This window comes from Engraulis encrasicolus, chromosome 12 (genome assembly GCF_034702125.1).
Source record: "Engraulis encrasicolus isolate BLACKSEA-1 chromosome 12, IST_EnEncr_1.0, whole genome shotgun sequence".
Taxonomy (NCBI): domain Eukaryota; kingdom Metazoa; phylum Chordata; class Actinopteri; order Clupeiformes; family Engraulidae; genus Engraulis; species Engraulis encrasicolus.
The window spans coordinates 26,948,525-26,967,741 of NC_085868.1; the positions used below are offsets into that span (position 1 = coordinate 26,948,525).

At 42.6% G+C, this 19,217-nt stretch overlaps 1 protein-coding gene across 1 annotated transcript in view; it reads right to left on the bottom strand.

Annotated features, from left to right (window-relative positions):
* LOC134459641 (radixin) overlaps positions 1 to 19,217 on the bottom strand; it is a 64,024-nt gene that overhangs the window by 17,166 nt on the left and 27,641 nt on the right. The window contains exons 4-8 of the mRNA XM_063211987.1: positions 13,067 to 13,162; positions 10,058 to 10,180; positions 9,339 to 9,490; positions 7,665 to 7,748; positions 6,667 to 6,813 (exon numbers count right to left, since the gene is read on the bottom strand). Of these exons, the coding sequence (XP_063068057.1) occupies positions 6,667 to 6,813; positions 7,665 to 7,748; positions 9,339 to 9,490; positions 10,058 to 10,180; positions 13,067 to 13,162 (602 nt within the window). The remainder of the gene's footprint in view (positions 1 to 6,666; positions 6,814 to 7,664; positions 7,749 to 9,338; positions 9,491 to 10,057; positions 10,181 to 13,066; positions 13,163 to 19,217) is intronic.

The window sequence follows — 19,217 nt, forward strand, 5'->3', positions numbered from 1 at the left end:
TTTTTTCACAAATATAATGTAAAAACAGCATATCCAAACCATTTACCATTGAAATCTCCCCACCACTTTCCAAAGCCAAACCTACATATTTGCTTGGAAGTACTAGAGGGGGCATCGCAGACAGGAGGGACTTTGCTAGTGAGAGAAAGCCCCCCTCTTCTGGGAAAGTACTTGGCAGAGAATCAAGAATGGAGTAACTGGAGAAAAAGGTGGCTGTGTCCCAGATGACAGACATGCTGCACACACACAGTTGCTAAACGGCTGAAAAGACGGGGGGGAATAAAAGGAAAAACCGTGGGACTACCTCACACGTTGGAATGTACAGAGCGTTATTTGAATCTGCCCCATTGTGTCGTCATCGGAATGACGCAACAGTGATCTCTTCGTCAATCCATTCATTCATCTGTTTCAGAGCCTTGACCAGGAGGAGCAGAAAATGGTGGGCCTACTTGTTTGCGTGCTTGTAGATGTTAGACTACCACACATTGCTTACACGTCTTTCTGTATTAGGGCTGTGCAATATATAGAATTTATATTGTGATATCAATATTGCTGTCAAACAAGATCAAATTTCATTATATCGATTTGAAACAATATTTTTGTCATTTGTCTATACTGCTAAAAGGTTGATTACACTAAGCACTAGGGCTGCACGATTATGGAAAAAATCATAATCACAATAATTTTGGTCAAAATCATAATCACGATTAATAATCACGATTATTGATTTTTGCAGATTTTTTTGAAAATTATAACAAGATGAAATATAACCAAGAATGAATTACATACAGGATGAGCAAAATAAAATGAATTGTAATAATTATGTAAAGGCAATAGCATGAAACTAAAGTGGACAGATTTCTGGCCAGAAACACCAGCCTGTCAGTATGTTCTGGCTTCAAGGACGCTCTCAAAAGTAGGTCACTATTGCCACGATTAAATCACGATTAAAATCAAGAGTTCGATTTCACTATTTTATCACGATTTTGATTATTTTTCGATTAATTGTGCAGCCCTACTAAGCACAACACATTCCCCTGCACCTGAGTCATAGCAAGCACAGAGCCGTCTTGCTACCAATCACTCATGCAGAACACCAATGTGTGTTTCTCTATGGCCCTCCACTCACACTGCTGAAGGGAGGGAAGATTGTGAATTGTTAAGTACAATTATTTGTCTTTAAAAGAAATATCTATCATGTCTAAAAAAAATCATATCAATATTGACTAAAATAATCGCAATATTGATTTTCTCATAATCGAGCAGCCCTACTCTGCACGTATGGAACATTATCTGAAACTGCTGCGTTGTAATACCATATGAATGATGCAACACCAATTGCAGTGTTGTGCGTGAACGCGTTCAAAAGAACGCGTCCATTGAACACGCTCATTTTTTCGTGAACGTTGAACTGAACGCAACACATTGTTAAATAAAGAACTTGAAACGTGAATTAGTTCACATTATGTGTCGAACGGCATACATCACTATAAATGAACGTTGGAAGTTGAGTGACATTGAAAGCTGAGTGACATTTGTTTTCTCTTTTGAAATGCAACGAGAGAAAGTCCTCCCCTTCTGTACTCTCGCTGATGCCGCTTGTATCGTCAGTCAGAATTTCTTTGGACATAGTGCGCAATGCACTGCGGACAACGTAGTGTCCGGCTCAGAATAGTTGAATAACACAGGGCTAGTTATTGCTGCTTACGCACGACGTTACCCATGATGAATTGCGGCGGAGGGAGAGGGAGAGACAGACTGACGAGCACTGCATTTAAAAAAATAGCTTGTGGAAGTGATGGCACGGAGACAGACACCGATTCTCCTTATGAACATTAAACCACCTGCGCAGCAAGTAAGGACATTCACAATATCCCTTTTTTAATTTGAAACGGCACATTCAGTTAAAACATCCATCCGGTGTGAATGCATGCACGCCCTCGAGGGTCATAAGTGAGGAAAGGGGAAGAAGACCCCTGCCAAGCCCAAACGTAGGCTAAATGACACTGCCAGCAGCCTTCAAGAGGTCCGTGGTGGTGTCTCGGAGAAGGTAGATAAACTGATTATCGACTACTACATTGGGGAAGATGTACAACCTCTAAACAAAAAACACTGTATCACACGTGTGTTATAAGTGTACATAACATAGCCTACACAGTTTCCTTCAAAATATATAGGCCTATATATTTGTGCATTTGACTTTTGCCTTCATTAGGCCTACCTTCATTCAAGAGTTTTGCTCATGTAAATGAATTCATACACAAACAGATAGGCCAATTCATGTATCAGTCCATTCTTTCATTCGTTCATTCGTTCATTCATTCATTCATTCATTCATTCATTCATGATTAATTAATTCATTCATTCATTCATTCATTTCACAGCCTTGATCAACAAGAGCAGGAAAATGGTGGGCGTACATGCATTTTTGGTCCAAAAAAAGAATACCAGGCTCCATTTAACCCTTTAGCTACCATAACGGCCGTGAACGTCCGGCTGGATCTGTACCATAACGGCCGCGACCGGCCGGAATATTTTCATATGAAAATACGGCTGAACGGCCGTCATCATGCAGTTTTTCCAGCTTTCAAACACTTTAGCTCAATATTACAGACCCTCCTCAATATACTTTTAGTATAAAAACTATATGTTTATATTATTTTATTTTTCAATATTTTAGATTTTATTTCGAGATGCGCCGCTTACGCGATTTGGTAATCTGCCGTCAATTCAAATGACGGCCGTCCGAGATTGAATGGCTACAAACACAATCATTCTGTTTCTACAACCATTATACACTAAATATGAAAACTTCCAACCCTCTTCGATCTATTTTCATGGTCAACAGCACATTTTTATGACTATTTAGGCTATTTTTAGATCATGTTGTTTTATTAGGCTTATGAGATGGTGTTCAACTGTGATGGGTTCTGCCATGGTCCTAAATAGCAAACACAACTGTCCAGCCGATGTCTACGCGCTACATATTAAAAATGTAAACTGTCTTCGGTGTGTTTTCAGAGTCAAACCATATGTTGGTATCCAACTATCTTAGTTTCCTGGAACAACGAACAGCGACAGCTCTGTGCAACAGGCGCATCGTGTGAAGGAAGCGCAGCATGAAACAATACCCATTTTGCGTGTCAGCTTTGGCAAAGCAGTCAAGGACTGTTACTACTCCACGTTGTCCTTCATGAAAATATGCGTGAAGACGTTGAGTTGAATGCTAACTTCCAACTAGAAATGCATTCTCACAGAAAATGCTGGAAGCAGGCTTGCCTTTGGGGGCAGAGATGAAACAAAGTACTATTGAGAAAACAAAGCTAAAAGAAATCTTGGAAAAACTCCATTCACCACCTAGTCAGAAGTTATTATGGGCCAAACAATTCAGCCATCTTGGATTCAGCCATCTTGAAAGTGTTGTAGCTCTGCGTTTTGGGGATATACTAAATGACATACATGGTATTTTAAGTTGCCTAAGGAACACTGCATATGATATAATTTTGAAAATCAACATGGCTTCGAGCGGGATTAGAACTCACAACCTCCATATCTGTAATCCAACCCCTTTGCCATTGATATTAAATGACATACAATACATGATATTTGAAGTTGGCTAAGGAACACTGCATATGATATAATTTTGAAAATCAACATGGCTTCGACTGGGGTTCGAACCTCCAACCCCCATATCCCTAATTCAGCACATTTGCCATTCATACTAAATGACATACATGGCATTTTTAAGTTGGCCAAGGAACACACTGCATATGATATAATTTTGAAAATCAACATGGCTTTGACTGGGTTTCGAACCCCCAACCTCAATATCTGTAATTCAGCACATTTGCCATCCATACTAAATGATATACATGGCATTTTAAGTCGGCCAAGGACGCTGCATATATGATATAATTTAGAAAATCAACATGGCTTTGACTGGGATTCGAACCCCCAACCTCCATATCTGTAATCCAGCACATTTGCCATGCATACTAAATGACATACATGGTATTTTAAGTTGGCCAAGGAACACTGCATATGATATAATTTTGAAAATCAACACGGCTTCGGGTGGGCTTTGAACCCCCAACCTCAATATCTGTAATTCAGCACATTTGCCATCCATACTAATTGACATACATGGCATTTTAAGTCGGCCAAGGAACGCTGCATATGATATAATTTTGAAAATCAACATGGCTTTGACTGGGGTTCGAACCCCAACCTCCATATCTGTAATTCAGCACATTTGCCATCGATACTTAATGACATACATGGTATTTTAACCTGGCTAAGGAACACTGCATATGATATAATTTTGAAAATCAGCATCGCTTCAAGTGGGATTCGAACTCTCAACCTCCATATCTCTAATCCAGCACATTTGCCATTGATAATAAATGACAAGCATGGCATTTTAAGTTGGCCAAGGAACAGTGCATATGATATAATTTTGAAAATCAACACGGCTTCGGGTGGGCTTTGAACCCTCAACCTCCATATCTCTAACCCAGCAGCATGCATTACCACTAAGCCAAGCAGCTAGCTGTAGGCTCAGTCCAGCAAGACTATATTACATTGCAATGCAGAGCTGAACAATAGCATGGTTCCTCGCACCTGCTCGTTAAGAATAGAATCTTGAGACAGTGACAGTTGAAATGGAACACTTCACTGGCTGCACCTGTTGTGATTGACTGAAAGACAGTTAGTATTGACCTCTAAACTGGGGAGAAAATGAGAATGAGTTTTTTGTCTTTACAACATCGTTGTAAAAAAACTAAAAGGAGTTGGCACGTGTCCTTTTCACAGATCGGAGTCATGCTTGTGATCTCTCTAACAGTCTTTGAATGAAGTTTATAGGTTAAATTTTTCAGGCACAAATGGACCTCCGTGTGGGACATGCGCTGATCTCTTGAAAAATGCCCTTTTCGAAAGACTGGGATTCTCCATAGAGCCAGGCCTGTTTTTTTTACAAACCTGCCATTTAAAAAGTATTGGGAGTTGGGAAATGAAACTTTCACAATTTGGAGACATCCCATAGAGCTCGCTAACAACGCGTCAACTAAACTTCTAGGTGAAAGTGTTGATGTTTTATGACCGAAAAAGCCTCCTACACTCTAATCTCTAGAGTGGCGGAACTTTGGTTCATGGAGGTTCCACCACTATTTTCAATGGGGACCCAGGCTTTCACAAAATCGCCAAAAAACGGGAAAACGACAAGAGACACGGAAAAGCCTATTAGTATACGCGATCTCCAAGCCGAGCCGGTCGTTTTAGTGTTTGAACGGTGTCTCTATCTCGAAAGGTCTAGGAGGAGATCCCTGCACAAGACCAATAATAATAATGAAAGAAACAGGACTTAGAGATTACTATAAACGGGCCTTGCTCTGCAAGGGCCATGCTCTGCATGGTCCTTGCTCCGCAAGCCCGCTTAATAATAGCCTACCAACGTGGTGTTTGCAGCACTTCCAATTCCGTATTAGTCGGTGATGCCTGGCGCATCTTACCTGTGCCAAATTGGGGTGGGAAACTTCCTTAGAGCTCCATTCATGTCCTGTCTGCTATCGCGGACACTTCTACGGTTATCCTTACGCGTCTTTGGCATGGTTCAGTTCAAACATTATTAGCTAGTGTAGTCCATTAGTTATCGCATATATCCGTAGGCCTACCGCTTGAAAACAGGACTTCTAGAGCAGTGTTTCCCAACCTTTTTTGTCTTGTGTACCCCCTAAGCCTCTTAGTTGTGACATGAGTACCCCCTAATTAATTTTCTATATCATTTTCTCTGTCCTGATGTGGCTGCTCCATACATTAGTTATAAAAATAACACTTTTCCAAGTACCCCCTGCAGTGTGCTCGCGTACCCCTAGTGGTACACGTACCCCTGGTTGGGAAACACTGTTCTAGGTGAACGACATTTGTTGTCGTCACATGTTCATTGTTCAACTTTGACCCTGGATGGACGGAAGGATCGGATGGACGGAAGGATAGATAGATAGATAGATAGATAGATAGATAGATAGATAGATAGATAGATAGATAGATAGATAGATAGATAGATAGATAGATAGATAGATAGATAGATAGATAGATAGATAGATAGATAGGCCTAAATATATAGATATATAGATAGAAAGGCCTAGATAATATCGGATTTTGTCACATTTTTATAATTTAATCCACATCAAAGGCACTCTATGGGAATACTGAACAATTAATTATCCATAAATGATATACCATTTGAAAGTGTGTTTTCTCTACTTTAATATGAAAGTAACTTGTAATTGACACTTTTCATGTCTTTTCAAGTTATTTGACATTATTTAAAATATGACCAAAATGTCAATTTTTCCTTAGAATTCTTGGTAGAATTCCGGCCTATTCAAAAAAAATTCTGGTAGCTAAAGGGTTGAAGGCCTTGTAAAAAAAAAAAACTGTACCAATATGCGCTGTAGGCACCAAAAATTCTTAATGTACAGAATATTACGAATCAAATGATACCAATATGCTTTCGCTTTATTCACTTCCACCTTCAAACCTGATTCACTCAGACTAATACCATGAACACCAACACACCAACATGCAACACCAATTCATGCATCAGTCCATTCATTCATTCATTCATTCATTCAGTCATTCACTGCAGGAAAATGGTGGGCGTACTTGTCTGCATGCTCGTAGATGTTGAGTCCAAGGGCGTCCACCCCCAGCCAGAGCTCTGTGCCTTTCTTGTTCTTGATCTCGAAGTAGTTCACGCCATACATCTCCAGGTCCTGTGCAATTTTCAGGTACTCCATCATTGAGTCCTCTCTGTATATACACACGCACGCACGCACGGTTAAACATGCACACACACACACACACAATCACCCACACACAGACACACAGAAAGACGCCCACGCACAAACATTTAAGTAACAAAAGCCATACAAAACAACAGCTCACTAAAGAGTGAACCGATATGGCTTGGCCAAGTCTAGTCAGCCTGAGGAATAAACAAAATCACAGGCAATCAACTGAAGAGCCTTTAGACAACACAATGCACAAAATGTAATTACTACACTGAGAACCGTTTCAGTGGAAAAAACTGAACTGAACTGAAGGTTATGTGAGGTACTGAACGAAAGAAACAACACTGGCAACCAGAGTAGGCTTTCACAGTGAGAGCAGGAAAGGGGAGATTGTGAGGTTAAAGAAACCAGCTGACACTGAAATGTGTGGCCTGAAAATGTGAGGAGGGGGGATGGGGAGAGAGAGAGAGAGAGAAAGAGAGAGAGAGAGAAAGAGATAAAGAGAGAGAGAGAGAGAGAGAGAGAGAGAGAGAGAGAGAGAGTACAACAGAGAGAGTGAAAAAAAGAAAGACAAAGAGAGACAGAGTAATCAAAGGTGCCTTAGGGTGCCTTTGTTCTCCTTGTGCAAGGTTTGCATTCGGTCAGAGGGGGGGGGGCATACAGACAAGAGAGAGAGAGAGAGAGAGAGAGAGAGAGAAAAATTCAAGAGCGAGAGCATGAGAACAAGACTAAGACAGACAGAGAGGAAAAGTGCCTTAGGATGTCTCTCTTCTCCTTGTGCCAGGTATGTATTCAGTCAGAAAGAGAAAGAAAAGAGAGAAGGGAGAGAGGGAGAGAGATTGAGAGAGAGAAAGGGGGGAGCAAAGATACCTTAGGATGCCTCTGTGCTCCTCGTGCCAGGTCTGTATTCTGTCTTCCCACTGTTCCTTAGTCAGCTTGTGCTGCTCAAGAACTCTGCAGAGAGAGAGAGAGAGAGAGAGAGAGAGAGAGAGAGAGAGAGAGAGAGAGAGAGAGAGAGAGAGAGAGAGAGAGAGAGAGAGAGAGAGAGAGAGAGAAAGAGAAAGAAACTTAAATGCAGCTTAAATACAGACAGACACAACAACAACCAGACAGAAGACAGAGAGTTTGTCTCCGTGTGTCTGCGGTAACACCATATTTCATCTTCACATTCTGGCAGACAAAAGACATTTTTGGTGAAGGATAAATCCATTGGAGAAGAACCATTATCGACCTCTTTCCTAATTGAATTAAAAAAGCTGTAATCAAATGAGCAGCAAAACACAAGAATGCGGCCCTTCGGAACGCCATCACTTCTGAACACAAAACAGATGTCTCCAGTGAGTGAGTGTATGACATTGTAAAGCGCAGCTTGGCCCCTCTAATCTGCAAATTAGCCTCGTTAATTAACAAGCCACACTTTCTCGCCTACGGATACCACACACTTGTCCGCCGTCACCCTGACCGCTGCTTTTGCATGGTGGAAACATCTGATAAGAATGCATAAAATAATATAGTATGTGCTTTGCACAATCTTTCAGCTCTGACCGACAGAATGCATTCTATCTCCCTGCAAGGCGGTACAAGATCTTGGGCTCCAATCAGAGAATAGGAAGGGGTGGGATGACGGTGACAACTGACACGATTGGCTATGGGCTACGTACTGTATATGCCAAATGAAACACACAGCCATGGGCTATCGTAAACCACACCTTTTGTACAAAAAATTGCATAGGTAGTCTCCAGACTCTCTCAGTTGTGAGATGGTCTGATGTTAACCAGACAGAGTGGCAAAATGGCAAAGCGCAAGGTCATGGAAACAATAAAGCTAAATAAAGCAAAACTATACTTCAAGCTCGATGAAGCCCGCGCTTACAACTGCAACTACAAGTAGGTCAGCAGAGCGATAGGGAACAGAGGGGCCTGCTGGCTTGTAATAGTCTGGTGGGGGGACTATGGAAGTCAAGTGTTCTCTCTCTCGCTCCCTCTCTCCTTCCTTCCGCCTGTGCGTAGTTAACAAGGTAATTTACTGCAGGGCTTCAAAGCTACCTTTGCCACAGAGACATCTCATTATAGTTTCAAAGCATGTGCCCAGAAGCCATGCACAGGCATGGAGGTATGCATGTTCTCACACACGCACGTGCACGCACGCATGCACACACATACACGCACACACACATAGACCACAACGACTGTAACAAATCGCTTAGACCAGCTATTTAAAATGCACAATAAAAACCTGTGGTGCTCAGACACCCTTACTGTACATACAATCAATTATGAACTGTACTCCCCACACCCTCCTGTACTCCCCATAACAAAGCCAAATGGCTGTTGTCTGCCACCTCTCACACAGGCCTCCCATCCTCGCCTCTCCTCCTCTAAATTAACGCCAAACGGCCAACTGGCCAACCGGCCAAACAGGCAAATGGCAGTGAAGACTCAGCTTGGCTGGTAGAATGGGCAACTTAGTAGCCATTTTCACTGGTGAGTAGCTACATTGGTTGGTGATGAAAAAAGGTGAATTCAGAGGTCTGCTCCCCTCACCTCTGTGGCAGGAGGCGGTCGTTTGTGAGGTATCCAGGCTTGTGGAGTTCTTTGCTGAAGTCGGCATACTTGGCCTGGACTGCGTATGAGGCGAGGAGGACGGCGGTCTCAGGGGGACAATAATTTTCATCGTTCAAGATGGCTTCTTTCACCTGAGAGTTAGAGAGTGAGAGAGAGAGAGAGAGAGAGAGAGAGAGAGAGAGAGAGAGAGAGAGAGAGAGAGAGAGAGAGAGAGAGGGAGAGTGAGTGAGAGAGAGGGAGAGTGAGTGAGAGAGAGCAAGTGACAGAGAGAGAGCGAGTGACAGAGACAGAGCGAGAGACAGAGCAAGAGAGCAAGAAAAAGAGGTTTGTTGTGTGCCCAAAAAAGGGTGTGTCGCACAGAGATAAGTAGTCAAAATGAAAACGGTCAGAAATCATTAAATGACAACATTGTAAACTGAAGGAGAAAACGAGTATGCGGGCTGTGAAGTTAGAGAGAGACTGTTAACACTGCAAAGCTATGAAATTGTACACAATTCTATTGGCATTTATGTCTACCGACTTTCAATGGCTGTCATCATGAACGCAGCTATTATTATTACAGGTCTCACTTTACACGTCAGTTTGGGAACAGTTGGTGACACAGCAATAACATAATGTTTAGAAATTCAACTGCATTTTGAAAAATACATGGATTTGAATACAAAATCTACACATGACATTAATTAGCAGTAGCATACCTGCAGGAAGAAGAGGCGTTGTGTGATTTCCTGGATCAACTCTTCCGAGACGTCTTCGGGAAAGAACTTCGCCCTGAACTTGAACTGCAGAGGGTTTTCTTTCTTCACGTCTTGCTGGGTCACCTGAGCAGGGGAACACAGAGAAAAGGTCATTCGAGTTAAGTGCCGATCATTACCTACAGGGCACCCCTAGTCCCGTAGTGGACATTTGGGATAGAAATCTGGTCTGAAGATCTTCCACTATACAGCCTATACATGCCATAGCAGAACTATAGCAGAAACCCACACAGAGCACTTGGGTACCGAATTCAAAGACCAGTTGGGCGGGCGGTGGACAGAACAGAGGTATTTAAAACATTGTGGACCACATATACATACCACATATTTGTTGAGATATATGTAATAGTGTGAGCGGCACAGACAATGGTTAAGTTAAATGTGCGTGCCTGTGCGCGCGTACACACACGCGGGCGCGCACACAAAAACGCGTGCAGCCGCGTACACACAGTGAGTGATGCAGGACAGATGGAAGAGCCATCTGGGGGGAAAGCCCAGGGCGTCAATCAGACATGGGTATTGTAGTCTCTGGCAGTACGGATCACACATCATCCAAGGATGAAGAGGTACGTTGCACCATCAACACATGTCAGGTTAAGGATACAAATTTCACGTCTGAAGTGAGACCAAAAGAAAACTTGAGTAGAGGTTCAAAATATCGGTATCGGGATACATCTGCGCAGGCCTCTTCGCGATACATGTATATATAAGGAGGCCTCCGTATCGATATTTCATTTGCAATAAACAGTTAGTTTATCAAGTTGCTGAAACGGCATCTGACAGTTGCTCCTTGCTATGCAGTAAGCCTACAGCTTTGTGAAGGCAGTGTTTTACATGCACGACAGTAGCTCTGTTGCTCTATAGAAAAAGAAAAAAGCAACATTTGGTTGTACATGTAAAAAAATGCAAATAAAAATGTAAAAAAAATCAATGAAAACTACAAAATAAGCCTAAAATATCAGGATACATATCGACTCGAAGGCCATGTATCAGGATGTACATGTATCGCAATATGCATCATATCGCGACCCCTGTATCGGGATGTGTATCGTATCGTGATGATGTTGCCAATACCGACCCATAGACTTGAGTTGTAGAGCCCGAGAGTTGTAGGCCCAGTTCAACACACATGCATCTGAAAATACCTTCACCATCTGAGCACATCTGAATTCTTCATGTCGGAAACCACAGTAGCGTTTTCCCTAGGAGAGCCTAGGAACTTTGGTTTAAAGCACTTCTATAGGGTCATTTTAAATACCGGTACATAAATAACACTTCATGCTACCATTCCACTGTCAAAAAGTCTATGCAGTGCTTCTCCTCCTAACCAGAATATTGTTCCAACACAACCCTACTTTTCTGCAGAATTGATGTGACATGACTTCAACCTAAAACATGCCCCCTTCATCTAGCAATTTTTTAGCAGATCAAGAGCAATCATTCACAACAGAGAATTAAACGTCACTGTTAACAATTCTCTTGCATAAGCAGACAGCAACTTAAACATCAGATGCACCCAAGACATTAGAGCAGCACTCAACAATTCTTTTATGAAATCAAAATTTGAGTCGAGTGCTAAAAACATCAACCATTAGGGCTGCTGAAGAATGTGCACAGAGAATAGTTGTCTTAGCTGAAGTCTTACTGCCTTCATTCCTGCGGAGACTATACACTTCAGATGCACCCAAGACTTTATGGCATTTGACTTGTCCTTTTCCACTGGCATGAATTCATTAATGCTGACTCGCCACAACAGCTATGCTGAGTCATCCTAAAAGGCCAGTTCCCACACAGGATCCCACATGCTGTCTCCCCATCCCGTAGACAAGGAGCTGTCCTGCATGCATAGAGCAGACCGTCTCGGCATCATGTCTCTGTGTGTGAATAACAGACACAAGAGCACAGCATAGGCTGCCTGCCTGCGTGTGTTGTCCCATCAGACCAGTTTTGCAATGTGAGCTTGGGCCTCAAATCTTTCAGTGGTGGGCATGGACGGTCTGTAAATAACCTCAGCCAGCAGAAGATGTATCGCTCCAGTCACTCTCACACTCACTCGCTCTCTCTCTCACACACACACACACACACACACACACACACACACACACACACACACAGGGTCTATCTAACCTACTGCTGATTCCTTCACCAGAGCAGACACTTTTCTGAGCCTCAGCAGCTCTGTAGCAATGACTGTTAATTAGAATGGCACCAAGGTTCCATTCTATTCAATACGGATTTGAAGCATTTTGCCATGAAATATTTCCTGGTTAAAATTGCCAATCAGAAACACCCACTGTATATCCCGCTCACTCCAAGTTATGTACCGCTCTGATATCGAGTGGGCATTTCTGATTGGTAATTACCACCAGGAAATTTGTTGTTGGTTTAAAGATCAGCACTTTGAAATAATGCAGAGCTGCTGAACCAGCTTCAGCAGGTCTTGTGCTTCACAGCCTCAAAGCCTACTCAGGAGTCCCAGGAGCTGGGCCTAGAACTTTCCACATACATCGGCCCACCGGCCACTTGATGCACAAATCCTGCCGTAGATCACTCACACTGCACTATGGCTTCGGCTAACATTCTTTAATACCCTCCAAGAGAAATGTATAAGCACACACACATGCACGTACAGCCACAGCATAAGTGTTTTATGATAGATCTCAGTGGTGGTGTTTATACAGGCATGTGGAAAAGTAGGAGGTGGCTTGTTAACCACCTCTTTTCTGCCCCAAATAAGCAGTTATACAATTCTTGGCCACAGTGTTCAAGCGATAGGGATGAAAACATACATCACCATATGGATTACTATGGATTATTTTCTCTGTGTCGTGTGGCAAAACCACATTTCTTTAAAAGGAATTTTTTTATTCTTAAAAAAACTGAGAATGTCGGGGGATGGAGGAAAAAAAAAGAAAGATAACGCAATAAGTAACTTACTGTAGTAGCTCTTACCTTTTTGTTGAGCTTTAACCATGTGGAGTAGCCTTTGCTGTCGACGTACTGCAGGCCAAAGAACCAGACTTCCCGCAGACCCACCGTCTTTACCACCTGAGGAGCAGGGGGACACAAAGGGAAGCGACAAGTTATAGGGATTGGGGGGTAAAAAAAAGACTGCAGCACTGTGATGAAGCACTGAGCGTCCAAATCGTTGTGCCATTAAATATTCAGGAGGATCAGTGTTGTGCAGCCTCATCATTTCTTTTTCAGTTTTCGTCTGTCTGGTCCAGCACTTGTACCAGAGATTCTTTAAGTATATAGAGATATGCCAACATAATAGGTTTCTATGGGCACCTAACGAGACCAGGTTCCGGTCTGCCTAAAGGGCCGTGTCATAATGCTCCTACAATGAATAGAACAGTCCTTAGGTCTGCCTAGGTCTTCCTAAGGGGGGCCATAATAGAACCAGGAAACAATGGGCCAATGGAACCTCTCTCTCTCTACTCTCTCTGCTTGTACTACTGATACTGTATGTGCACATTCTTTCCTGAAAAGATAAATAAATAAACCTGCTGCACACACATGAATATCCTCCCAAAAGGCTGAGTATAATGTGCTATTTCAGTGTGAGATTTCAAGCTGTTGGCCACTCATTAAGACAGATTAGGGAAACATGAACCCATTGAATTACAGAAAAGGCATTGCACAAGTCCGTTCATCTAAGAAGGAGGGGAATTCGCAAACACTTGGCAGTCACAAATACCCGAAGCAGAGCAAGTTATTCAGCAAGTACTACAGCTTTTCCTCAGCACATTCTCAAAATGTGACCTCAGCACAGCACTAAAAGCCGTTTGTTGAAAAATGTACGCTCTACCTCCAAGGCTAAAACTCACAGAGGTCACGTAAGATTGAGAAAAGCCGCCATGCACGCATGCACGCTTTCCCCTGGCTGCTGTGTTGTATGGCAGCCTTCCATCACAGGAGTGAGTGAAACTGTGAATGGATGAACCTGAAAGCACTGCACGCTGAGCCATTACATAGAGGCACTGTACCACTGAAGGTACTATGCTGCTGAGTATGCAACAGTACTACAATGTACTACATAAACTACATAGTGTTACATAAAATTAGTCCATTAACTATTTTACAGTAACGGTAGACTTGTACATTATGTTTCAATACTCCAACTAGGTAGCTCTAAATGCATGTGGTGTGTGTGTGTGGTGAATGGTCTGGCGCCCACTGCTCACAAAACGCTCGCCAAGAGGGCACACTGGCAATTAAATCAAACGCCATGATGGAAAAATAGCTAACCGCTTATGCTTTTTATTCCAGCAGACACACAAGGGAACACCAACTCAGACCAAGCAACTAGCCAACCACCCATTTGTAAGTCAGATCAATGTCAATCTCCATAATATATTGCATGAAACATAGTCAGAGCTGCATGCAAACCAGGGGTGCATTTCTGGAAAGCGTAGTTGTTAGCAGTTAGCAACTTCGTTAGTTGCCAATGGGAAATTGCATTGCAACCAACAAAGTGGCTAACATAGTTAGCAACTACGCTCTCCAGAAATTCACCCCTGCTGACTGACCAAGCCATCGCCACACTTGGGAATTTCCACACATGCATGTCTAAGCATCTGAATTAATCTGAATTACAGCATGTTCTCCACATCCATCGTGTGGGCATTATTAGCAAAGATAATACACTCCATTTCCTCAATCAACCCACTCTGGCAACAGGGTCAATGGGATATACTACATACAGTACATAGGCCTCTAATAATGAATGAACAAGCTGTTCCAAACTGAGGGTAAAAGGGCAGCCTAATCTGAGAGGCATTTCCACCAAACCACCAGCCTACGTACTTCAAAGACGTGTTCACAGGAGCTGTGTGGAGCTCAGTGGAGGTCAGAGAGCCATGTTCAGTTGTAAAAAAAAAGAAAAAAAGAAGGGCACAAACAAGGCACAATATTCTGGACCTTCAGCCCAGTTTCAGCCAATAATTGTATGTTTATAATGTGGCATTTCAGTACTGTACATCACTTTTGGGGAGAAAAATACATCACATCACACATCTGCCAAAAACCATAAACAGGAGAACGCCATAACTATAACACAAGCTAACTTTCAGGCTCCTGCTTTGAAACAGTAAAAATGAGAACGTGTTATTCCCTGTGTGCTGTGCAATTGCGTAAAGTCAGCTATATTGCCGGCAGGCTACTTGGCAACCGTGAGCACAGCCTTGAGCATCTGCAGCTGTCAGTGAACAAGCAACAACAGACAGCACATCCTGTGAAGGCAGCAGCACTAACTATTCCACATCAGGCCACTGTATGGGATGTACAGGTTGTTGACATTTGTAAAGACTTGGCTACAGATCTACGGGCTTTTCCCCAGAAAGTTGGCTACATACTCAGCCTAACACAATGGACAAGTGCTGTTTGTCATTTATTACAGCAAAAGATACTACACGAGTTGATTATTTTTTTTTTTTAAATGGTAATTTGCTAACTGATATATGAATTTCGAGCTGAACAGTTTGTGCGTGCATATACATGCACACACCAATCTCTAACTTATCTGAAAAGAGAGAAGGGATAAGGGGACAACCCATGACCATATCATAGGGCAATCATTACACGTCTCATATCGGCTTGTCCCCGATTGATATTTCACCATTTGTTTAAAAGCTTTGTTGGCATAACATATATCGATAGAGCGCTAGATTTGGCTTTGACCGCCAATGCTGTTGTCTGAGCCATCTGCAGCTGCCAGTGAACAGATGAACACAGGCAGCACTAACTTCCTGTGAGGGCAGCAGCAACAACTGTTCATTACACAGCAACTGTAGGGGTGTGCTTGCTTATGGCATATCATATTGCCTTGTCCCCAATTGACATTCATTCCTTCATTCCTTCATTCATTCATTCATTCATTCATTCATTCAATATCTTTTCAACAAATACAGTATAGATCACTAGATCTCGCTTTGGTTGGCAACATTAGACCAGAGGTGTTACAACAGCACTGGAAAATGGCAAGTGCAGCCATCTTCTGTGTGTAGACCTGTGTTTTTCTGTCAATGCAAATCAATGAAGAATACACTCATCTGTCAGAAAAATGGCCTAAAACTGTGTGAATATGAATTGACACATAAATCAAGGATCAGATCAGGTCAGGCTAAAAATCTCCTCAAATCATTTGAGTCGATAAAATACATTTTAAAATCATTTCACATTAGCTACGTGCAGGTAAATTATTTAGCAGTCCGACTCCTTATAGTCTCTTGATGGAAATTTTCACATTATTGAGCCATTTTTTGACAGAGCTGAGTCCCTTCTCCATTCATTTAAATTAATTTGGTTTACCGGCAAAACATGGCTGCAAGGATTGCCATGGAAAACAGGGCGGCATCACTTCTAGTCTGATGTTCTACCTCTATGCCGCCAGGGCTGTAGTGGTCAAATTAAGGTGGGTAAACTATGAATTTTTTGATCAGACAGACCGCGACGCGACACGACGCAACGCAACACGACGCGACGCGACACAGCAGAAAGCAACACAAGGTGTCGCGAATCTGTATGGCTGCCCTGGCCATATTCCATAACGTTATCAGTTAAAGTCATATTAAATCAATGACAGTCAACAAATGTGTTTGTAGTTTGTAGTGTGTTTCAACAGTAAAGAAAAGTATGTGTAGAGTAAGAACTATCTACAGTAGATATGGTGTGTGTGTGTGTGTGTGTGTGTGTCTCCTCTCGCACTACCTGTTTCTTCATCTCCTATTTCAGGGGTGCCCAACCTTTTTTTAACCGAGATATACTTTTGAAGTTGATGGTCGGCCGTGATCTACCAAGTCAAATCTAAGGATGTCAGTATGAAAATTTAAGATCACCATTTATTAATCAGCATTATTATGAACAAAATGTTTTTAGTAGGCTACTATGGCCGTATCTTTTCAGTGTGTTTTTAAAGTGTGTTGAATAGCCTATGTTTGCAGCACTGATAGTATGCAGGCATACATGTAATTTCAGTCCTACACAAGTCCAAAACAACTGAAACCATTTAAAAAAATGATCAACATTTGGTATATAAAAGGAATATGATATGTAGGCACATAGGCCCTATTTCTAAAATATGATGAAGCATTATCAAATGCCTTCAGTGGTACAAATTAAAAAGGGCTCAGAAATTCAACATTTGTTATGGGTAAATAGTAGGCTAGTTAAGTTCAATGTACTATGAGAGAGAGAGAGAGAGAGAGAGAGAGAGAGAGAGAGAGAGAGAGAGGAACTCATTGGATTGGTTAACACCCCTGTTAACAGTGAGGTTTTTTCAGCTCTCTGGGACAGTAGGCCTTCTATTGTGAGTTTGTTTGGCCAATCGTTTTTTCCACAACTGGAGCAAGAAGCCGCACAAATTGAAGTGAATTCCATATGTCAACTACTAACATTTCCCTTACACGCCGCACGCGATGTAAACGCAGTTAGCGATGATGCATGTGATTAGCGATTTGGACGAAGATCCTCGCGTCTCGCCGCATAACGCATCGTTGCACACATGTTCTCACCCGATGTTACATGTTTGCACACATGAACCAACGGCAATACCCCCACAGTCACTGCCTAATGCTTTCCACTCATTCTGTATTACCCTGGGACTACTTATCTAACCAATACATACAGTAACCAGCAGCTTGCTACATAGCTCGTTCTGTCATTGCCATAATTCGTCAAGTCAAACTTATTTATAAAGCACATTTAACGACTCATGTAAATTGATCTCTGTCAGTCTTACTTTGTACTTGAGGCCTTTTGCTGGCATCTGCGGAAGTGGAAGCACTGGATGGTCTCTTCAAATATTTCCTAATATCCATGATGATTAACTTTGAACAGGTAGGCAGGCAGGCAACTACATAACGTGTATGTGTTTACATATTCCCTGGATCCTGATTGGTGTCGCCGCCGCAGCCGAAAGGCACTGATTGGAAGGTCACATACCCGAATACAGAGCAGATGAAAATGATTCCTACTAAAGCGTTAAGTATGTTCAACAATATTTTTTAATGACACCAAATTTATTTTGGATTATTCCAACGGCAGATCACAAGGCGCAGGGAACTTTGACGTGCGTAATTGCCATTAAGACCTGCGTAAACGCTATTTAGAGGTGGGTAAACGCTGTTTAGAGGTGGGTAAACGCTATTTCCTAAATTCCAGAGGTGCGTAAACGGCGTTTACGTGCGTTTACCCTCCACTACAGCCCTGTATGCCGCCACTGCTGCCGTCTTTGAACCATTCGCAGCTGCAAGCAAGCGCACAAGCAGCCGTGGCCTAGAACTAGTGGTTACAGAGGTGGGCTTAGGATCAGAGGGCTCGACCCTCTCCCTACCTCGCTCCATGGCTGAGCTGCCCTTGAGCAAGGCACCTAACCCCACATTGCTCAAGGGACTGTAACCAATACCCTGTAAATACAGTAACTGTAAGTTGCTTTGGACAAGTGTCAGGTAAGTGCAATGTAATGTGATGTAATGTAATAACAGTCAACACTTCCTGTGAAGCCAGCAGCAACAACTGTTCAGTGTATGAGGCCAGTGTAGGAGTGTGCTGGTTGTTGGCATTTCATGCTGCTGTGTACCCACTTGACGTTACAGAATTGATTTACAAGACAACAGGCAGTCCTTCCTGAAGCCAGCAGCACGCACGCACGCACGCACGTGACGTACGCACGCACACGCCACACGAACAAGCACACACGCACGAGGGAGGGAGAAACAGCCAATCAGAATCGAGAACCGGACCGCACAGTGTTAGATTTACACATTTCATATTTCCTTATCCCACAATTGATGCTACCCTGAATCAAGGTAACCACTTTGTAGATACTTTCCTTCCAATAGACAGCAGCTATCAAAGCGAGATCCAGAGCTCTATCTGGATCTATTTGCAGCTGCCAGTGAGCAGATGACAGAGACAGCACTTCACTTCCTGCGAGTTTGGCAGTAGCAGCAGCAGCAACTTGACACAGCATCTCAGGATGTCCCGTCTCCCTCAGACTTTAGAGAGTGTAGCTGATGAACTGCATGATTAATGTCCATCAGGGGGCTGAAAGCCGGCAAGAGCCACCAGCACCACTGCTGTAAACTTGCATTTAAATTAT